The 22,727-nt window shown below is 35.0% G+C and overlaps 1 protein-coding gene across 5 annotated transcripts in view; it reads left to right on the forward strand.

The window, feature by feature from the left end:
• Nucleotides 1-22,727, forward strand: part of PCDH9 (protocadherin 9) — a 698,651-nt gene that overhangs the window by 442,360 nt on the left and 233,564 nt on the right. For 3 of the 5 annotated variants that reach the window (XM_072356415.1, XM_072356424.1, XM_072356453.1), the window contains one exon: nt 10,947-11,148. In XM_072356415.1, coding sequence (XP_072212516.1) covers nt 10,947-11,148 — 202 coding nt within the window. The remainder of the gene's footprint in view (nt 1-10,946; nt 11,149-22,727) is intronic. The other 2 variants (XM_072356433.1, XM_072356443.1) reach the window with 1 other exon arrangement.

Genomic DNA, 22,727 nt, shown 5'->3' on the forward strand with positions numbered 1-22,727 from the left:
AAATAAATTATTTTCCATTTTCTGTGGCATATGTTTACTTATATAACATGAACATTCCAAAGCTTTGAGATTTCATCTTGAGAAAAAAGTAAAAAAAAAAAAATAGTTGTTCAAAATTTACTCTTGAGGAAGCAGTTCATAAGGGCACCGTATCTCAAGTATCAAAACATAGCTTTTCATTGTGATAATGAATAATAGTTTAGCATTTTTGTTTGTTTGTTTTGTTTTTTTAACAGAGATGTAGATTTATTTTAACTGCAGAATTTCAATTAATTTATAGTGCATGCAATCAATTGGGATAATAATATTCATTTCACAATTAAAATATTATGCAAATTCTATCTTTCCAAAGATGTAACAGCTTAATGGATGCATGCTTCATGGCAGTCATGTCCACTTTCAGCTTTTCCAGTGTCGATCCATTTATCTAACGTGACAACTATAGTGTCCATTGTGTTAATAGATGTATAGCTTGCTTTCTAGAATCATAGCATATAAGAGGTCTTATCCTCAAAGGGCAGTAGTGCTGCTGTTTCTGCTTTCAGTGTTTTCAGGAGAAGACATGACTGATGACTCAGAATTAATTGTAACCCAATATGCTGTCAGTGACAGATATCTGCTACACCCACTAGTACTACTTCAGGAGGCATAGTTCTAATGTACTATTCCCCCTACAGCATGTCTGTAAATTGAGAGCCTCCTTCCTTGTTCTCCTCCAACTCCCATGCTAGTGCAAGAATCTATGAGAATTCAAGTTCTTTCTGCACATAATAATACTCATTTTATCCATGAGGAAAATGATCTTTAAAATTGCACTTCCTCGAACTCACATAATAGAAGTTAAGGCTGATATCAGACTGTCTGTCACTAGGAGCACTGACTGTCTTACAGTGTTGCTATTCAAAGTCTTAAAAAGTCTCCCTTTTCCACCCTTCCTGTCTCATTCCCTCTTTAAAAAGTATTAATCTGACTGCCGTTAAAGTCCTATGGCGCAAAAATTCCTAGTGGACAGTTGATTATTTGTTGATAAATTGGTGGATTTTGAATTATGTCTTTCTTCTTCAATAACACAGTTAAAAACTAGAGTATTTAAAATATAGCTAGAGGCTAGTTATAACATAGAATCACCCCAGACAAAATATAACTACCATTACACAAGAGCCATGGACTGCCTTATTGCCAAGGTCATATGCCATACTAAAGAAAACTAATGGAGCAGAACACTAAGATTTTTTATTTTTTTTTTTTCTTTTTTCTTCCTCATCATTGTTTTTCCTAAATACCACCAGGAAAATTCCTGCTCCTTGGTCGGAAAGTGTTTCTTTGCATATCTGTTGTAGTGACTGACAGTGATGAAGGCAGATATCCACAGCACTTCCATAACAGTGCTTCTCCCAAAGCATAGTTCATAGAATCAGTAAGACTGGAAGAGACCATCTTAGATCATTTATTCCAGCCATCCACATGCTACCAATAGTGCCAACTAAACCATGTCCCTAAAAGCATAAGCAGAGTTTACTTCCTAAAGCATAAAGATAGACATGAGCTAGAAAATTATTAATTGATCTGAAAACACAAAATTATCCTCAACTTTTCTTATCAGCTTTAAATAAATAAATAAATAGGTAAAAAAATAATAATAAAAAGAAGATGCAATATCAAAACTTGACAACTGATGTGATACTGTATATACTGATTTAACCAACATAATTAATACACCTTAGCCAATGGAATACTTCTATAACTCATTGAGTAACTATAAACATAAACTGTGTAAATATAAATTGCAAATATAACAACCTATATTTTCATAACTTTGTCCTTCACATAAGACAATAATAGTTTTCTGGTATAAGCAGCTTCAAAATAATGTACGTTCCTCAGATGGGAAATATTCTCAATTGTTATTCTCAAATTTGGAAATGTAATTTATTCTTAAAAGAAAGTCCCCAGAATTTTATTACCCTATTCGCATTACTGAAGCCAGATGACTTTTACAGAATATAAATCAGGACATATTTATTATTATAATTAAACTTGTAAAATTTCAGCAACAGCTGTTTCTACATTTTCCTAGTTCGTATACATTATTGATCAGTGCATGCTTTTATTAATGTAAAACTTCTGAGAGTGTAGACAACTTACACTGGTTATCATTATAATTGCTACAGTGCTTCTGCAGTACTTCTTCAAGTGAGTGCACTTGTAATGTGCTTTATCTGCCTTGCTAGAAGGAGCTCATCAGCAAAACTAAACTAAACAAACAAATTGAAGATCACTGAAGTCTTTAAATTACTAAAGATCACATGAAATATAATTCTATTACAACTAAATTGTTTACATGAGAGTTTCTTTCCATGCTGTAATGTTCCAAGCTGTAATTCATACAAGTTCTTTTTATAAAATGTGCTACAGAAACAGATAAGGCAGTTCACAGTCACTTCAATATCTTTTGTTTATAATATCTTTTTCTTCAGGTTCTCATGTCCCAGTACTTAATGGCAACTAATGTTCAAGTGTTGAACATCTTAAATCACATTCTTAACTGATGAAGAACACAATGCAAGGTCTGCCATTTCCTACTGGCAAGTTAACTTTGAGCATTTAAATTTTTAAAATCCTGCATTTCATGTTTCTCTATAATCAAGGAGCAAAAAATAAAGTTAGTAAAAGGGTCAGTCTACCTTAAGCCTTCTAGTTGTTAAATGCCCTATATTTATCTAATCATCTGCAGCCAGTTGTAGAGTACAGACACTTCAAAAAGCCATTTTACTGTAACTTTTTGGATGCCAAGAATCTCACTACAGCTACCTCTCTTTCTCCATTAACTACAAATTTATTTAGGAAAGATTATTAGCAGCACAGGATTTGATTGCAGGTCTTTCTTTGTTCACTGTGTCACAAAACTAAAGGGACTGCCCAAATAATGGGGCTGTTTACTCTCCATATTTCCATGTGCTTAGAGCCATCGAGCACTCGTTTTCTCCCCAGTCAGTGAGATACGGCAGTTGAGACGATCTCTGTGTCATCCTTTTCACACTGAAGATGGGGCCAGTTATCTTCAGCCTAAGTAGTAACAGACATATGAGGTGATTATATGTTTCCTCTTAATATATTGGACTGATTTCTACGACATTTTGCTACAATGAAATTGAGTAGAAGAAATCAAATGGTGATCTGACATAACAGCAATGTACATTCTGGAATCAATACTAACACTTTTATGTTAGGGAGAGAAAGCAACAGAATAACTAACCATTCCAACTACCTGCATGTGCAGCACAATATGAAAACTTTCAATGAAGATATGAAATAATTCCCCCACCCCCACCCCCATCCTTTCATCCTTTTATTAGCCTGAGAAATTGATGGAAACCTTGCCTACCTGTGTCACGTTCGTTCTCTGGATGAGATCTCAAAATGGGAATAGCGAATGGGTTATCTTGTGATTCAAATAGGATCCTTGAATGAGGACTGCTGTGGCAATCTTAATTTAGACATAATCAAGAAAAGAAAAAAAAAAAAATCTATTTCTCATGGCAAATTTCTGGAAACATCAGCACAGTTTGTACAGAAATTGCAGAAGTGAGCCAAGACTATTTTAGATAAGCAAGGAGAACTTCTTACTAAGAAAGGAGAATAATTTTACTTTATAGTAATATTCTTTCATAAGATCAAGTGAGACATAAAGTAAGAAAATATGTATAAGATCACTGGGTTGAACTGCCGCATTAAAAAGGTGAACCCTAAGTGCTTCCAGCATAGGCCCTTAGAGAAATCTTATGAGAAAAGAAGGATTTAAACCATGTTGTTGGTTTTTTTTAACCCTATTTTCCTCTCATCTGAAAATGTTAACCTCATTTTTGTGACTTCATTTCTATTTCCAAACCTGATATCATAAAAAAATTATATCCACATTTTAGTACATGAACCAAGAGTCCTTGTTTTAATCCTGAGAGGAACAAACTTTACCAAACAGATGTTTTCCACAGAGGACCTCCCAAGAAGCACAGTTATTTATTTCGTAATTACAACATTTTTTTAAACTTCTTCACATTTTCTTCTTCTTTGCTATCATTCTGTAGGATTCCTACAGTTTTCTCTTGATATCATTTTCAATTTTTTTTCATTGACTTTTTTATTTGAGTGGTGTTTAAGTGTCAAAAAAGATTTTGATGTATAGATTCTTTTGTATCTTTACCATACAGATGAATTTTCTGTATTTGCATTCTGAGCTTCTGTAGTGTGAATAATTTTGACATAAGGAAAATATTCCCAAATTGTTTTCTTTCTTTTTATTTTATAATATTTGTTTGTCACCTTGACACAAAGAATGGCATAATAGTTCAGAAAAGAAAGTGAAATATTTTTTTGTTGTTGCAAGAGTTCCCATCTGAAGTATAGATCTCTCATACAATTGAAGATGTGTCATGCTTGAATAGGTAGTCTGATTTGCAAACATATGGTCCATTCTGCCATAGCCTAGTTTGACTTTGTTTGAATCAGATGTTCTGATGGTCTCTTCTTGTCTAGAAGGCCAGAAATCAAGGCTCATAGCATGCAAATATATTGAATGGAGAAGTGGACATTTTGTTTAACTACCTGCTTTCTAATCTCAGAAAGCAGCTAAGCTGGCAGTGTAGATTTTATTTTATTTTAATTGTACCGTGTTCTATCACAATGGATAGTATCTCATGCTGAGTCTGTCATTGTGAGAGACATTCAGTAGCAGAAACAATAGAGTAATTATTTCTTGGCTCCCTGACTAGTAAAACCAAAACAATAGCTATGCAAAGCTTGACATCTGATTTTCAGAATAAAGCAATTTTACCATGGAAAAGCTACTCTTAATGCTGATTTCTATAACTTTGTTTGATTCAAATAAGTAATTGGAAGTAAAATACATTTTAGAATCTAACACACAATGCAAGCACTGAATCGGTTTGAAAAACCTGTGCTTATACTTTCAGTGAGAAAGTTCTATTTACAACACAGCTTGTAACTCATCTGCTATAGGACATTTCAGTCATTCAATATGATGTGGCATGGTCTTTCCTCTACTTCAGATTTAAAGCACTCAGGTCAACTAAATAACTTACTTTATTTACAAACCACTTTCTGCCAGTGTTTGATAGTTTCTGTAAAATAAGTCAGCAGGAAAAAAATACCAAATTCTCACCAGTACTGGCATAGTCTGAATACTGGAGGATTCATTACCTGGTGTGCAGTAAGTCAATCTCACACACAGAGATGAGATATTGATTTACTGCAAAGTTGCAGAAGTTTGGGTACTAGGTGGCCTTCCACAAAGCTAGTACATCCTGGGACTATTTTAATGTCTCTTAATAAATATTTGCATCACTTGACTACTACTCCGATAAAGCCTCGATTTACCATTGGTCAATTGAAGATGGGGCTAATCTCCCTTTTTACAGGCCAGCTGGACATGCTAATTAACTACATGTTTTCTCAAGATGCTCCGATATTCAAAAGCAAGTTTAGTCTTCACATTGTGATTAAGAGCTTCTCTACTTAATTACTTTAGCACCTTCAAGAATGGTCATACTGACATAGATAAGGCAAATGTTTTCTATATCTAAAGACACAAAGATTTGCACAAAGTTTAGTTCTTACCAACAACACTGGCCCAACTAGTCTAGAAATCCATGCTTAGGTCCAATGCCCACAGATTTGTTTGTTTAAGTAAGATATCAGAATTGTGACTTTCATATACTAGCCTACTGTCAAAAGCAATAGATTTGTATGGATTGAAAACACAAATTCTAGTGCTAGAATATATTTTATATAGCTAAGATTTTCAGAAATGAAGCATTTTGGTCCAACATATTATGTTTTCAGATATGTATGCAGCAGTGGAAAATTATGAAACTGCTCCAGATAGTTGTAGTTTATAGTTTATTTCCAATTAGAACTCCTTACATCAAGAAAATAGAAGTGAGAAATATGTGACAGAAGAGCAAGACACAGCTAAGATATATTTTTAAAATGCTTTCAGTATCTTGAAATAAAAATGTGTTAATGAAGAAAGATGTAATATGCTATGCCAAGCACAGGTTCTAATTTTCTGTGCCTGTGCCAATGAGAAAACCAATATCTCCACCCTTTTTCATCCTCTCCTCCCTAACCCCTCAAGAGCTTTTGTACTTATTGTCATTTTCAAGTATCACAGCTATTATTTATATCTATCAATCATGCAAATTACAGTTGTTAGAATTTACCAGATGTTAAGTTTTCTTATTTATTTGTAGCTAGACCAGTTTCATGTATGATTGATTTAATATCTTTTTGATTGTTACCACTATAAAAGGATTGGCTGGCTGACCACCTGGTCTGGAATAAGAAAAAAATAAAAAAAATAAAAAAAATAAATAAATAAATAAGTTCATATTACGCTTGAATACTCCTGTTATCATCACTAGAGTTTGCTATCCTTTGTCACCATCTAAGATACAGAGTTATTTCTTTTTCTCTGTACTTCTTGTGGGAGTGAAGTCATGGTTCACCTGAATGAGCTTTATAGAATCTGCTGCAAAATGTGATTAAAGAAGAATGATTCAGTACATCAGTTGTTTTCCTGATTTTTAAACTCAGCCCAGGTTCAAAGTCATATTGAGTCAAATTTTCATGAATTGCATACTAAAATTACTTTGACACAAGTTATTATTATTATTTTTCTTCCAAATGACACAAATTATGGTTTTAACTGAATTTCTTTTAATTTTGAGTTTCACATAACAAAGATGTGATATTTCCTGATTAAAGTTTGGACCTAAGGAAAGGCAAAGTATTTCATGCCCAACCCCCTGACCACCACCACCTCACCCCACCCCCCCCAAAAAAAAACCAAAAACAAAAACAAAAGATGATTTATGATCAAATATGTCACAGATTGTAGATTTGAAGGTTGGCCACGTGGTGTGAAGAAGAACCATAACCCTACCTCATGCTGAATGCACTTCTCCTGAATATACTGTAGTATAATTAATACTTTATTCTCTTGTTATCACTGATCCCAGTGTTGTACCACATATAAACATTTCTTAGAAAAAATTATTTGTATTTAGATAAATATGTATATTAAAAAATCAAAGCTTCATTTGGATACATGATAAATAGAAATATATTCTAAGCATTCTCCATTCTCTAGGATTTTCTTCTGAAAGAAGTCCCTGATAGTATTATACACAGAAGAAAGTCAATGTGCCTTGGAAAGCAAAAGCCTTTTTGTGTGTGGATGGCTTTTTAAGAAAACAGTTTGAACATGTTCAGTTATTTTAGGAATCTTACTTGTCCAAGGAGTCTGAGGGGCAAGGACAACTTTGCATTGTAAGGATCTAACTCAGCCTGCTTTCAGTAAGGATCTGTGAAAGGTGAGCACATCTGCTTCATTAATCAAGGACATTTAAATATTAGTTAGAAGGGGAAGCTGTAAACAAAGGACACATGCTTTGTAGACAAGGGAAACAGTTCCAAGGACCAAAAGTTTCCGGTCACTAAGTAATGTGCCACTGAGAAACTTTTCCAGAAGTTTTGGAGGGGGACAACCCGGACTTTTTAACTGTCGAGAAGGATGAACCAAGGGAATGTGAGGACTTGGGATATTTGAGGGACTGTGCAAAGCATGCGAATGAAACTTTAGAGGAAGGAGACTGGAGGGAACAGAAGAACAATCAGAAGGGGTATAAAATGGGTCTGATCACCACAGTCTATCTTGTGTTGTCATTTAATCTCTTAACTGTCTCTCTGAGTAATCTCACTCCCTGTTCTGTGTGTCAGTACTGCAAGGAGTCAACAGCAGCTCCTGACAGGACCTGTGTGCTTATAAATGTTACTGAATGACATAACCAAGAAAAGTCTCTAAACTAAACGATTCTTTAGAAAGCTGGCACTGTTTTTTTTTTTTTTGACAGCACTGTGTGCATGCACATCTCTCAACAAGGCATGTGTACACCAGAGCAAAATATTCATCTACAAAGGTCTTGTCTTTTTCATACATGTTAAATCTAACAGTGCACCAATCAAGGCATTCTTGCAAGGGGGTCTTTAAGTTTGCCCGTAGATGGTACTGATGTTGAAGTACACAGATGACTCTTTGATACCTCCTTTTCTCTTAGATTGCTCTTTGATGCCTCTCCACAGTGTCTCCACAAACAGGCCCATCCTTACCTGTCTGAAGTATCAAGGGTTCTGTTCTTAGAATTTGTACAGATGGGGAGCCAGGTAATGTCATCTGAAATCAATTGGTAGAAGGACTGTGCTGGTGATTGGGGCACCCACAAGTGCTCTGTGTGCTTGTGAGCCTGGAAGTGTGCGGACCTGCTGCCTCTACCAGCAGGGAGGAGAGTATGGGCTGTGAAAGCAGAACTGGGCCAGGGCCCACAGAGCAGGCAGCAGCATAAAACATCCTTTAAGACACTAATAAGCTTCTAGCTGATGGAATGGACAATCTTCCCTTGTGAGTGACATGATATGTCTAAACTTAAGCACTGGCTTTGAGTCTCTGTGGAAGACTTTTTATCTCAGTGTTCTGATGGCATGGCTTAGTCTGACGTTTCCTGACTGATTGCATGCTGCCCCTTCATCAAGTCTGAATTTGGATGACTATTTAAGTGACCTTCAGAGTTTTGCAGTTCCTTATGATTGGTGGGATCCTTACTGAGAGGCTTGGAAAGCTATGGAACCAAGCTTATATATATATATTATTTTTTTTTTTTTTTCTTATCATTCAGAGTGTGAGCTTAAGAATTTACAAAACTGAGGAGTTGCCAGTATCAGTATTCAACCTCTGCCATTTTACTGACTGTCAATTTAGAGTCAGAACAGATTTTGGCTAAGATAATAAGCTTTTTGGTAAACAAGATCCGTATTTTTGCTACACAGCTCATGAAACCATTTGTGTAATTGTATATATTTTTTCTGTATATCTGGGTGGTTAATTAAGTGCAACCATTTAATTATATTCCAAAATATTGAAACATTCATCTCTCCCCTTTAAGGACTTATTTTCTCAGTCGTTCATATTTTCTTATAGACTCATTTACTTTATTTATTTATTTATTTTATAAAAGAACTTAATCTCCTTTTCCTCTGCTGCTTACTGATTTTACTACTGACATAGATCCTTAACCTTGGAAAAACAGATTTGTAAATTTGGGTTTCTGAAAATGAATGTAGAAAGATAAGATTTTTTTAAGCTACGTACTTAAGTATATTTTCTTCATATTTAAAGGAAAAACAAAAAACAAAAAAACTGCTAGTGATTAGAAAAATTGTTCAGAGTGGCAATTCTATAGAGAAAATACTGGAAGAAAAAGTACTGAAGTCTGAAGTAAAAGAATGCTTACTGACAGTACACAGAGATAAGATTTCCATTGGTATAAACTAATACAGCTCAGTGACTCAGAGGACGTTTGTTTTTTTTTTTCTTTTTCTTCTTTTTCTTAGCTGGATTCCAATCCTAAAGCTAGGAAATAAACTTAAAAGTAAAATACTAATTATAAAATCACAGCCAAGAGCAAATAGTACATTTATTTCTATACTGACTTACACGAAAGTAATCGAAAATTAACTTAATCAAGTATCTGTGTCTACCCAAGGGAAATGAATAAAAAGGAGCCTCATAGAAAATATTGATCATCATGTAAAATGGTAGCAATTACCATTAACAAATAGTTTTTAATAAGCAAACATACAGTTAATACTATTAACTTGAGGTTTTCTAATTAAAACAAAACAAAACAAAACAAAAAACCTAAACAAACAGTTGTTAAACTTACTGCAAACTTTGAGAATCTCTTCATTTTAAATCTTTCTGGCTAACCAGATTGCTCAGGCTCCCTGCTGCTGAAACTCATTTTTGAGGAAAGTTGTGCTTAACTTAATTTAACCTCCCTCTTGAGATGGCCTTGAACTAGTTGTTTCTGTTGCTTCAGAAATGCCGTGTTCTGATCCATGTAGAACTGTTTTATTCCTTTCACGAATACCACAGTTGCTCCCGCTAAACAACTCACAGTAGTGCAACCAGCTCTGGAGCTCATGGGGAATTGCTGCATCATACTGTGGCCGCACCTCATGAAGTCATGTTATTTCTCTAGATGAGAGTTTCACAGCAATGACTAACTGAACCAAATGCACAGTGTAGATCATTTATTTATTTATTAATCTTTTGCAGTGACTTTTTTCTTTTCCTAAGAAGGTCAGGAAAAAGTACAATTCTGGCTGTCATTCTCTGTGTTGCTTTGAGAAAAATACCTGATTTATTATTTTATACCTCTTGCAGAAGTGATAACTGCATATTCCATCATTGCATTCTGTGATTCATTTTTGACCAGTGCAGTTTCACAGTCACTTTATCAGTGCTAAATGTCTGTATTAGGTAGAGTGCAGATATCAGTTCAATATCCATATACATACTTCAATTCTTGAAAGATGGCAAAGTAAAAACAAACAATTTTTTTGTTTAACTTGTTTGTTTGTTTGTTTTAATTTTAATAATATGAACAATGATAATATGGGTTTTAAACTCAGGAGTGTATATTTATTATATTTTCCGATATTTTCTTTTCATAACAGTTTGCCAGTGTTTATTTCTGCTTATACAGAAGTGTTTATAGATAATGATTTTTACATGATGAGAAACATATCTAAAGGTCTACTGATCACTTGCTTGTGATAACTGTGAGGTTACTTCATAGATGAGCACGTGCACAGTTTTGCCTGCTATCTTCCCTGGGTTGATCCAAAAGCAAACAAAAAAAGAAAAATAAAATAAAAAAAGCCACCAGCAGACTCAATTACCTCTTAAGCACTGCCAGGAAACTAATTGTAGTTCAAAACTTAAAAAAAAAAACAAAAAAAAAAAAACAAAGTCAGTTGAACAAAAAAAGAAGAGCACTAATCAGCATGTCCTGTGCTCTTCTTTGTAGTCTCAGCGCCGTGTTACATTTCACCTCCCCGATGGCTCCCAGGAAAGCTGCAGTGACAGTGGTCTGGGAGACCACGAGCCGGTGGGTGGTGGAACCCTGATCTCACACCCTCTTCCTCTGGTTCAGCCGCAGGATGAGTTCTACGACCAGGCCTCACCAGACAAGAGGACTGAAGCTGATGGCAACTCTGACCCCAACTCGGGTGAGTCACTGACAAAGCTTTGCTTACCTGAATTGCTTTGGTCACTCTTTTCCATCCCTTTCAGCTTTGTAACGATAGAAATTTTTAGACAGAGATTTTTAAGCACCTGTGTGAATATGTGGTCATTTAGCTCATAATGATTGGTAGGAGATAATGTAGTTTACCTGAAGTGTCTTGTGTTGTGATTTATCTGAGGAAACATAAGCATGTCCAATGAGAAAAAAAACAGCTCTGGACAGTTTTGAATGGTAAGAATGCATGGAAGAAAGTAAATCTTATGAAGCAGCAAGCTTTTCTTGGTAATTGTTTGCAGTGCTGATATCATTTAGCACTGGGCTTTTGGAGGTTGCCCTACCTGTTAGACTAATCTAGTAAATTACTGAAGCGTTGAAAAATGCATCGATTCCAATTTTCACTCACATACCTATAATATTCCCTTCATACTTCGAGGAACATAGTGTTTCTTTGTTAAGTTGAAATGGCATGATCTGCTTTTTGGAACATTTTTTTGAGCATTTTGATGCAACTATTAAGTAAGTACCTACTTTGGGATTTATTTTATTTTATTTTTTCCCCCTTCTTTCCTTTGCAATAATAAATTTACCTGATTCCAGTGTTCATGACAGTACCTAAATAAATAAATAAATAAATAAATAAATATTGAAGTGAGGTCTTATCAAAAAGCTGTGACTAGTTATTTGGCATTGGAAGATGGAGCCCTGAGCATGCTGAAAACTGGAAGAGGGCAATAACACTGCTATTAAGCCTTCTGTTTTCTGTCTAGAATGTGTAGACAAAGGTTAAAAGCCTTGTCTCTGCTCTTGGAAGGTAATTGAACTTGCATTCTCCTGCATTTCAGGAGTACAGAAATAAGGATTAATTTCTTCCTCTGACATTTCTCCCTTTTTTATAGATGATTAAATTTTCAGTGAGCCTGTACAACAAGAAAGGAAGGTGGCACTGGAATCTGCTGCGCAAAATTCTGATCCATGTTCTTATTTGGGCAGAACTGGATCTGAATTACATTTAAGTCATGGTAAATGAGAACATAAACTGTGAAGTATAGAACTTAGTAGCATTTTTTTTTCATAATTGTTTATGAGAGTATAAAGAGATTATGTTGGAAAAAACTCTATGGGAAACAAAGAAAAAAAAAAGGGAAAAAAGAAAAAAAAGGAAAATCTTTCTTGTCTGATTTTTTTATTATTTATTTTATTTTATTTTATTTTTCCTCTGGAAAACTTTTTTTCCAACTTTTTTTTTTCTCCTCTAAACAGAAATATTGTTGGATCTATCACCTTAAACCTTAAATCTGTGGGAATCCAAAGAACTGTAATAGATTAGCAATTATGAATGCATTGACTCTGGAGCAAAGAATGTACATTTGTTTAAGTGAGGGAGGGCCTTAAGTGGAATTATCCTTTTAATTCTCTGACTACATAGAAAATGCATGAAAGATTTAACAAGATCAAAGTGGGATTTTAAGACATCATTGCCTGGATGGCACTTTCACATTGGCTTAGCAGACTCTGAGTTGCCCATTTCTTCAGAATGTGGCATAAAATTTATAGAAGAGTTCAGAAAAATGTGTTCAGTAAACTTCATGTCAAGTTACTAAAATGTATTTTTTCAAATTTTGTGTCAGGCACGTTGTGCAAATGCAGTATGTTAACTATGATAAAGATCTATTTGTTTCTAATACAGACAGTACTGGAACATCAGTGTGAATAAGTGTTCTTAAAGGCTATAAGAAAAGTTTTATTATGTCTGTAGTTATAGCCAATTTAGTCTTGGGAATGCTGAATTCATGAGATATTTATGAAAATATAGCAATTAATCAAGCTTTACTAATTAATACTGAAGTACTGACATACAAGCTTTTCACCTTTTATCAAATCGAATTAGAATGGACATTGAAACAGTGTAGACTATATCTCATCAAATCTCACAAACTACAAGGGGAATAACGTGATCATTTACGTGACAGAAATCACCCTAAAAAAAACCCAAAGCAGAAAAGGAATGATGTTGCTTACTAGATGGATTTGACTTTTATATCTTATTCACTATCAAGTTATTATTTAGGCATTCCTTCAGATGTTATTTTGGTACTAGATGCATATGTTTTTGGATGAGAAGTGAAATGGAGTTTAGAGCAGTTTGTGGATATCTAAGATCCCGTGACATTTTTCAGAAGATTGGACAAAAAGGTGATTGGACAAAATTGCTTTCTGGGCATTTATGAATGTTCGTGGTTAGTGTAACAGACGTAGTGTTATCTTAACACTGTATACCTTGACACTCCTAATCTTAATTTCCTGTTCTATTGCAGTGAAATGCAATAAGAAGTGACAATTTAATTTCAATGACTGTTTAAGGGATTTCTGTTTATGAAAATACTTTGGGAATTCTGAGGTAAATGATACTACTATAATATAAGGAAAAAATCTTAATGGAAACTAGTAATATTCCCAAGTACATGTAGTACGTTTAGATTGACGAATAGCATTTTATTATTATTTCAATAATAGAGAATTACAAGATATTTTCTAATGAACTCGAAGTATAGAATCTGCCCTTGGGGCGGTGGGGGGGTGGGGGGGAGGGGAGCGAGGGGGGAAATCCTATAGTATGAACATTTGCTCCAGTTCATGGGAATATGGGTTAATCTTGATGGTATAGTTGTTGCCTCAGGATGAGAGCAGTTTTAGTTAATGACTTTAATGCTCAGTGAATTATGTGGTTTGTTGTTTTATGCTCTGAAGTTGTGCAAATAAAAATCTATTTATTGTTTCTCAGCATTAGTATGTTGCTATTTCAGTTCTATTTTGAACAGTGACCAAAAACGTCAAAACGTGCAATGCGGAAAGCATATGTGGGAGTTAAAAGTCCCAGTAACTTATTATATGAATGTTTGAGAAACCTTATTATCCTATTTTCCTGCTACCATTAACTTCCGCAGAGACAGAAGAGCAACAATTGCATGGTGTAATGAAAAGAACATACACAATGAGTGTATTCTCATTGGACTAATCTTAAAGCGGCAGCCTCTTTCACTGGGAGAAACTGAGACGGAGAAAGACTGTAAACAGTAGCAGTGTCAGCCACTCATTGTCACTGTAGTTATGAGGGAAAGGCAACAACATATAAATATGAAGGAAAAAATCTTAATTCTACCTTTATTTCATTAGCACTTTGTTATGCTTTTTTATGAAGTGTCCCACCAGTGAGCAACACTTCAGTTTGTTTAAAAACAGTGTATCACTACAGAGTGACACTAGCATTTAGTTTTGTTATGCATTATTAAGTGATAATAACAAGTAATATAAATTTACTACAGGAGGACTCATTATTCAATGGTTACATTGGTTACAATGATTTAATTTTGCATATAATATTGATTTGTAAGGCATGCGTTGTGTATGTTACAGTGTTTCACTGAACTTAAATGCAGTGATTAAGAATCTTAGCCTTCCCTTGCTGACTGTGACTTTGCCAGAAGTATGGGCCAAGAGAAATAGAAAAATAGCACAATACGGTAATATAGTTACTTTCCCCTTCCCCCCAAAAAAACAAAACAAAACAAAACAAAACAAAACAAAAAAACATGATGACAAACAGAAGGGGAATGTTGCACATATTATACTTCTTATAGTTTGTTGAAAAACCAAAGTACACATAGTTTGTTGAAAAACCAAAGTACACACAGTAAAGGAGAGCCTGTACTTTCTTGGAAAGCACTGTTTTTGAATAATCTGAACATATACACATACGTACAGGTATATGTAATCTGTGATCTATGTATATGTAGTTATGTACATACATATTTATGTAATTTGGGTAGCTTTACTTTCCCTGGTTTGCAAAATTCTGAACTCACATGTTCTCCATATGAACACTTGTGTATTTGGAATACATATTGCATTTCCTATAAAAATCAAAGGTAGATATCACAATGATCAACCATCTGATTAAAGTTCTTCACCTTTTAGTTTCCTTAAGACCTTAAAAATCCCACCAACAAAAAAAAAAAAAAAAAAAAAGCAAACAAAAAAACATGAGAAAAAAACCTCAAATATTTAGCTGTACAACTTTGAGATATTATGAAAAATCTTGTTTTAAGTGGTTTGCAATGTGTTTAACATGAAATGCACTATTAAAGTAACCATCTATTATGATCAGTTTTGTTAAAAGTGTACAGGTGTCTGATGTCTTCTGATGGGAGTTATCTCTTCAGTAGCCAGTCTAAAGAAAACTGTTTTTGTTTGTGAGCGGTCAGGTGCAGAATGTCATTTCTCATTACTCCGAGTGTGGTTTTCATCAGCATCAAACAAAACCTTGTTAGTGGAAACTTTTATTTATTTATTTATTTATTTTCCTGTATGGTTTACTGTAGGTTGTCAGGGGCTTAAATTTAGGTTGAAATGGTTAATGTCTGTAAGGGTTTCATGCAGCGGCTGAGATGAAACTGAAGGAAAAATGTGCCTCCTAGTGTAAAGAAGAGGAAATACACACTTATGAAAACGCTTGATAAATCACATTTTGATAGCTGCAAGCTGTGGATGTGATTCATTTTTCTTCAAAGAGATAAAGAGGAATAGCATATACTTAGTGAAGTGTTAGAACTGCTCTGGGGAGAAAGCCTACAGTATGCTGCAGATGAATATATGCAATAATTACAGTGGTTTAAAATTAGACAAATGCAATATTTATGTTTTCTGATGTATGTTTAGGAAACTAAATAATGGCTGCTTTATTTTTAAATCTCATTAATAAGTTGTATCAATATGTGCTACATAACACAGAGTAATAACTTTGTAAAAACTGTGAGATACAGAAGAAAATGTGATTTGAAGGTCCTCCCTTTTTCTTTACCAAATTAAAAAAGATGACCTTCAAATTAAGTAGAATATTCTATTATGCCCTAAGACATTAATTAAAAATGGTGAAGCAATTGCAAATTGTTGGAGGTAATAGTATCTATCAATAATGCTGCTGGAAGACAGCTTTTTTTTTTTTTTTTTTTTTTTTTTTTTTTTTTTCCTTTTCAGTGTATTAACATTATATGGGTAAATCTGTCTGATAAATACCCAAGTTTTCATGTTTTAATAAACCGAATACTGGAGTGGTTTAGTCAAATGATGTCAGGGGTATTAAATCATACTGTAATTCCAGTAATAGCTAGGAATATCTCTATGGCAGTGGTTTAATTATGATTAAAGTTCAGAGTAATGGCAAGACTTTCTTGTGTTACACTTGGTCATATGATAAGGTCCCATGTGGAGAAGCTAAGCCTTTCATGCAAAAAGCTTTAGTTTTATAGTGTCAGTGTCATTACACCCAGTGGGTGATGATAGTTTAACCTTGCAGGCATACCCTTGGCATAATCCTTCCTTTTATTTTGCTTCTTCAAAATTTGCTATTCATACTTGGTAGTATTGGAGTCCATAGTCGAACATCTTCAGGTGTAGGAAGAAATGCTTGTGTTCATGCTTTCTCTCTAGATAAATTATGTCCAGAGCTATCCTTGTGTTTTCATAATATGAGTCTCTCTGTGAACTAAAATAGGAACATTTGCCTTGGAGTCATTTCCTGCATTTCATTAAACACAAGTTCATACCTCACACAGAATCTTACACTGTCACATTTAGCTACAGGCAAGCAGGAGTAAGAAAAACTGGAGCCAAGACAGTGAATTAGCCTACTGAAGAGTTATAAAATAGTCTGAAGTCTAAATTCAGTCTTAGTCCATGCATTTGTTTGTTTAATAAGTTAAAAGCTGAGAGGCACTAGAGTCTGCTATCTCTTTACATCTTGGTACCCCCTTACAGTGAGGATTATAAAACTATCATGCTTCAGAAAAGATACTGCATACATCTTGTCTATTCTCCTCTCGTTTCCCCCTGCACCAAAGCTAAGTGGAGTGTAAATTGCATGGCAGACAATTGTATCACAGTATCACAGTATCGTGCGAGTTGGAAGGGACCTTAGAGATCATCGAGTCCAACTCCCAGGATTCGAGCCCTCTGTGTAGCGAAGTAGCACTTCTACCCCTTGCACCACAGGGGGGATTAAAACCCCAGGCCTCCGGTGTTGCAAGCAGCAATTCTACCACTGCGCCACCGGGTATGGGAAACAAGAGGGGAAGTTGTCCCTTTGCTTTTCTTAGATGAGATCTTAATGTGTACTTAGTACTTGCTTGCTGCTGCTGCAATCCAAGACAAGAAACTGAAGGTCTTTAGAAGTGAGTTCTGAAGGCTAGATGGAGAAGAGGACTACTCAGATTTGGAAGAAAAAAAAAAATAGATTAGTTAAAGATTAAAAGAATGGCAAGACTACATAGTAGGTGAAAACTGATGGCTGTGACTGCCATCGCTGCTTATACCTTTGTTTGCTTAGGCCCACAGATGCTTTTGATGATGGTTTATGCTAAAACAAAAGTCTGATTTAAGGAATTCTGTAGAGTTATTTTCTCACATTCATAAAAGTTATCATCTCACATGGCTTCTCTTGTTGTCACAGTAAACCCAAACCTGCTGTAGAGATTCATCCCTTTTTGAATTTTTGAAGTATTATAATTATCTCATCTAACCTCTGATGTAGCACAGTGCATAGAATTTCGCAGAAGAATTCTTAAATCAAGTCTACATTTTAAAATATTCCAGTGGCTTATTTCCCTTGCTGATAAAACCAGATACTGTATTCCCTGTCTGAATACATTTATCTTTAGTGACTAGCTCCTGCCTGTGAGACTGAAAGGCCCTTTGTCAGTGGAAGTCTTTCACTTCCAAAAGTGCATCCATTTCTGAGGCCTGAGGGACTATTTTGACTAGTATAGCCTACTGCATAATTCAGGTCAAGAATACTGCCCACTATCTTATACAAATGTCTGTATCTTCTGGACTAATCTAAAGCTTATATTTCAGATTGATGTGTTGATCTAACCATTTCTGTTGACAGAGGTAACAGTAGTCAGATGCTCACTGTCTTTTATTAAATCACTTTTTAACTTTTTATTTGATAAACTAGAAGTTTGGTGTCTATATTTAAGATGTGGTGTGTGTGTCATCTTAGATCTATAATTAATTGTTTATTATTTTGTAGGTTTCTGAACTTCAGCTTTTCTTCAGTTTTCTTTCAACTTTCAGCTTTTTCTTCATCAATTTATATATATATATAATTTATATATAAATTGCTGAAGAAATATGAAGATATGAAACTAATATTTAAATAAATATATATACATATACATATACATATATTTATTATATACATATACATATATTTATTTAAATATTAGTTTCATATCAATCCGGAACATAAAAATAATGAGTTGTTCAATACTTTCTAATAGGTTTACAGATAAATGGCATAAAAGTAAATAACATAATAAACAATTTCAATTAAAAATGTAATTTTTCTAAAACACTGACAATCTTTTAAATCTGTTTCTGTCTTTACAATTCCTTGCACTGACCTGAATAAGTACTCCTCTCTGCATCATGAATGTGCCGTTGAACAATATTTTTCAGGAGTAGAATAGCAACATATTTTTCTACTTTTTGTAGTCTTTCCATGAGAAATAAAAGCAAGGAAAAAATAAAATAAAAAATAAATAAAATAAAAAAACAAGAAAAGCAAAGCAAAACAAACAAACAAACAAAAAGCAGCAACTGAAGAGATACATTTTTATCCATAGTTAAATATACTAGAAAGACTTTATTAGCATTTTATGTGCTCTATCAGATAAATATATTCAAGACAACGTACTTTCTAAAAGTATGATAGCAGTGTTTGAGAGTTTTCATGTTGCTTTTTCTGAAATTCAATGCAAGTTATCACTGCCAGCTATGACTCTTTATTACATTGATACTGAGATCCATTTTCTGATATTTCACATTCTGTTTTTAATGGAGTCTTAAAGGAAAGATTATAGCTGTGTGCATAAAGGTGCTGAGTTAAACACAGAATTGTTAATTTCAACATTCAAGTGGTTATAAGTTGTAATTGGAATTAGAACTGCTGATGTCTTCAGTGGGAAGAATAAACCTATGCAGCAGGAGTAAATACATTTCACCAATACAGACTTGGGCCTGGTCAACTAGAAAGTATGCATGCAATAAAAAACATGGGAATCTTTACAGACAACAAGCTGACCATGAGCCAGCAATGTTACGCTGAAGAAAGGAAATGCTTAGCATAGGTGAGTCACATCTAAGTTCTGAGTTCAGTGAAGATTTCCTAATATAGAAGGGAAATGTGTACAGATACCTGATGAAGAGTGAAGAAGAGAGATATGGAATCAGACTCTCCACGGTGGAATACCAAATGAAAGAAGGGTAAAGGGTCACAAACTGAAATAGAAATAAATTCTTTTTTAGGGTAACAAAACAGAACAAAACAACAACAAAAAAACTACTTTCTCAATGCCATGGTGATAGAACTCTGCACTAAATTTCTCTTGACAGTCCAAGAGTCTCCATTCTTGGACATTCTGAAAATCTCTTTGGACATGGCCCTAATTCACCCTGGAAGGTCAGACTAAGCAGCCGCCAGAGTTCCCTTCCAACCTCAACTGCTCTGTGATTCTGTGAAAAACACAAACTTTAAAATACAAATATAAATAAAGAGATAAACAAAAATCTTTATTCCGTAAAGTAAATGAATTCTAAGTACAGTTAAATGTCTAAGACCAATGATATGTCTAGCTCAGTACTTTTGTGTGGGCAATGGAAGGAACTATATATGAAAATCACTTCATCTCCTAAGGTAGATTTGAGAATCGGTCAAGTAAATATCCCACTACTCTTTCTGAAAGATGACTATTATTACATAGCCAAGAGTTATTTAAGAGGTAGTTGTAATTCCATATATTAATAGTGGAAGTCTTAAATTTGGATGCTTACATGTAGAGATCTGAAGCTTTACACTAAGTATCTAATTTCTCTGTTTAACTTGCTTTCATTTCATCTGCTCCAAATTCTGGATGCTCAGAAGTCCATGGGGCCAGATAGACTGCAACCTAGAGTGCTGAGGGAGTTGGCAGATGTGGTTGCCAAGCCACTCTCCATCATTCTTCAGCATTCCTAGCTATCCAGGGGTGTTGCAGTGGACTGGAGACTGTCTAACATGACACTCATCTTCAGAAAGGTCCAGAAAGATAATCCTGGTAGCTACAGACCTATCAGTCTCACCTTGGTGCCCAGGAAGGTTATGGAATGGTTAATCTTGGGAGCCATCATGGCACAGGCAAAGGCCAACCTGGGGATCAGGCCCATGTGAGCATGAGTTTATGAATGGTAGATCCTGTCTGACAAACCTAACTTCATTCTATGACAAGTTGACCACCTGCTTAGTGGATGAAGGTAAGGCTGTCAATGTGGTCTACCTGGACCTCAGTAAGGCCTTTAACACTGTCCCCCACAACATTCTCGTGGAGCAGCTGGCTGCCTACGGTTTGGATGGCCATATACTCTGCTGGGTGAAACACTGGCTGGATGGCCGGGCCCAAAGAGCTGTTGTCAGTGGAGTTAAATCCAGTTCACAGCCTGTCATGAGTGATGCCCCCCAGGGCTCAGTGCTGAGGACACTTCTATTTTATATCTTTATTAATGATATTGATGAGGGGATTGAGTGCACCCTCAGTAAGTTTGCAGAAAACATCAAGCTGGGAGAAAGGCACTACAGAGGGACCTAGATAGACTGGATCAGTGGGCCAAGGTAAACTGTATGAGTTTCAATAGAGCCAAGCATTGGGTCCTGCATTTTGGTCACAAAAACTGCAGGCAACCCTACAGGCTTGGGAAGGAGTGGCTGGAAAGCTGCCTGATGGAAAGGGACCTTGGTGTACTGATGGACATTCGGCTGAATATGAGCCAGCAGTGTGCCCAGGTGGCCAAGATGGGCAGTGACATCCTGGCTTGTATCAGGAATGGTGTGGTGAGCAGGAGCAGGAATCATCCTGCCCATGTACTTGACACAGGTGAGGCCTCACCTTGAATACTGTGTTCAGTTTTGGGCACATCAGTACAGAAGGGATATTGAGGTGCTGGAGCCAGGTCCAGAGAAAGACTACAAGGCTGGTGAAGAGCTTGAAGAATATGCCCTATGAGGAGCAACTGAAGGAACTGGGGCTGTTTAGTCTGGGGAGACCTTGTTTTACTCTTCCAATATCTGAAAGGTGCTTACAGAGTGAACAGGCTTAGTCTCGTCTCACTGGTAATGGTTGATAGGATGAGGGGAAATGGCCTGAAGTTGTGCCAGGGAAAGCTTAGGTTGGATATAGGGAAAAACTTCTTTACAGAAAGGGTTGTTAAGCACAATAAAAGCCTCCCGAGTGAGGTGGTTGAGTCACCATCCCTGAATGTGTTTTAAACCTGTTTGGGCGTGGTGCTCAGGGACATGATTTAGCAGAGGTTTGCTAGAGTTAGGGTAGTATGGTTAGGTTGTGGTTGGACTTGAAGGTCTTGAAGGTCTTTTCCAACCTGAGCGATATGATTCTGTGATTCTATTGTGTTAAGGTAACTATTGATAGAAGCATAGGTATTACATATGTAAACTTTCTTTGTATGTAAATTTTATTCAGATGTGAGTAAGATAATCTGAGCTCACACTGTAGTCAGCAGAGATTTATTCAGTATAATATTTGATCCTGGACATATATTTAGTTACCAGAATTATGTGTTTACACACATAGAGACAGACACTGAGAATATGCTGACTAGATTGCCAGAGTGAATAGAGGCTTAGACACTGAAACTTAGTTCATTCAAAAAACAAAGCCAGTTTTTCTCACCTCCACATAACATTTTCAAAAGCAAAATGCATTTGCTAATGTACTGCTTCATTTTTTTTTTTTTACTGTACTAATTGAGAATATATACCAAATTTCATATTTATTTATTTTTTCTTTCCCAGTGTGTCATTAAACTATATTGTATTTTAAAACATAGTTCTAAAGAAAGATTACTAATATAATTGTTGCTCCTTGGCCAGTTCTTTTTTCTCCAAATGACCACCAAGTACTTTCTGATAAGTACTGAGTTTAAAGGCATTTTGAAAAATAAAGTCTTGAAGTAAAAATGTTTTACATTCTGATTGTTTCTTTAAGAGTGTCCATATGGGACATTCATGGAATCCAGTCACAAAATATTAAATCCCTCCCTCAGGCAAATGGTTTAATAAGCTTTCTTTACAGGAAGAAAATCTACTCTTTCAGAAGAAATAGTTCATCATCTAAAGAAATTCCCATATATATTTGTATATATATCCTAAAGTATTCAGCTTTGATACAGTCTGTCCAGAGGCTAGTTGTTCATCTTATTATACTTATAACGTAATTTCTAAGATTTTGTGTTTGCTTCTTTATGTCTAAGGAGAAATCTGTGGATATGAAGAGAGTTTTCTTGACTAAGATCTGAGTGTTATATTGATGGTGAATATTATTATTATTATTATTTTCAGTTATTTATCTTCTGAAAGACTATTTTGTTTCTTTGCATAAACTTATCTGTTTGTTTTAAATATGAGGAGAAAGAGAAGAAAATATGAATGAAGTGGGCTGAAAGCAAATAAGGGGT

This window comes from Excalfactoria chinensis, chromosome 1 (assembly GCF_039878825.1).
Source record: "Excalfactoria chinensis isolate bCotChi1 chromosome 1, bCotChi1.hap2, whole genome shotgun sequence".
NCBI lineage: Eukaryota > Metazoa > Chordata > Aves > Galliformes > Phasianidae > Excalfactoria > Excalfactoria chinensis.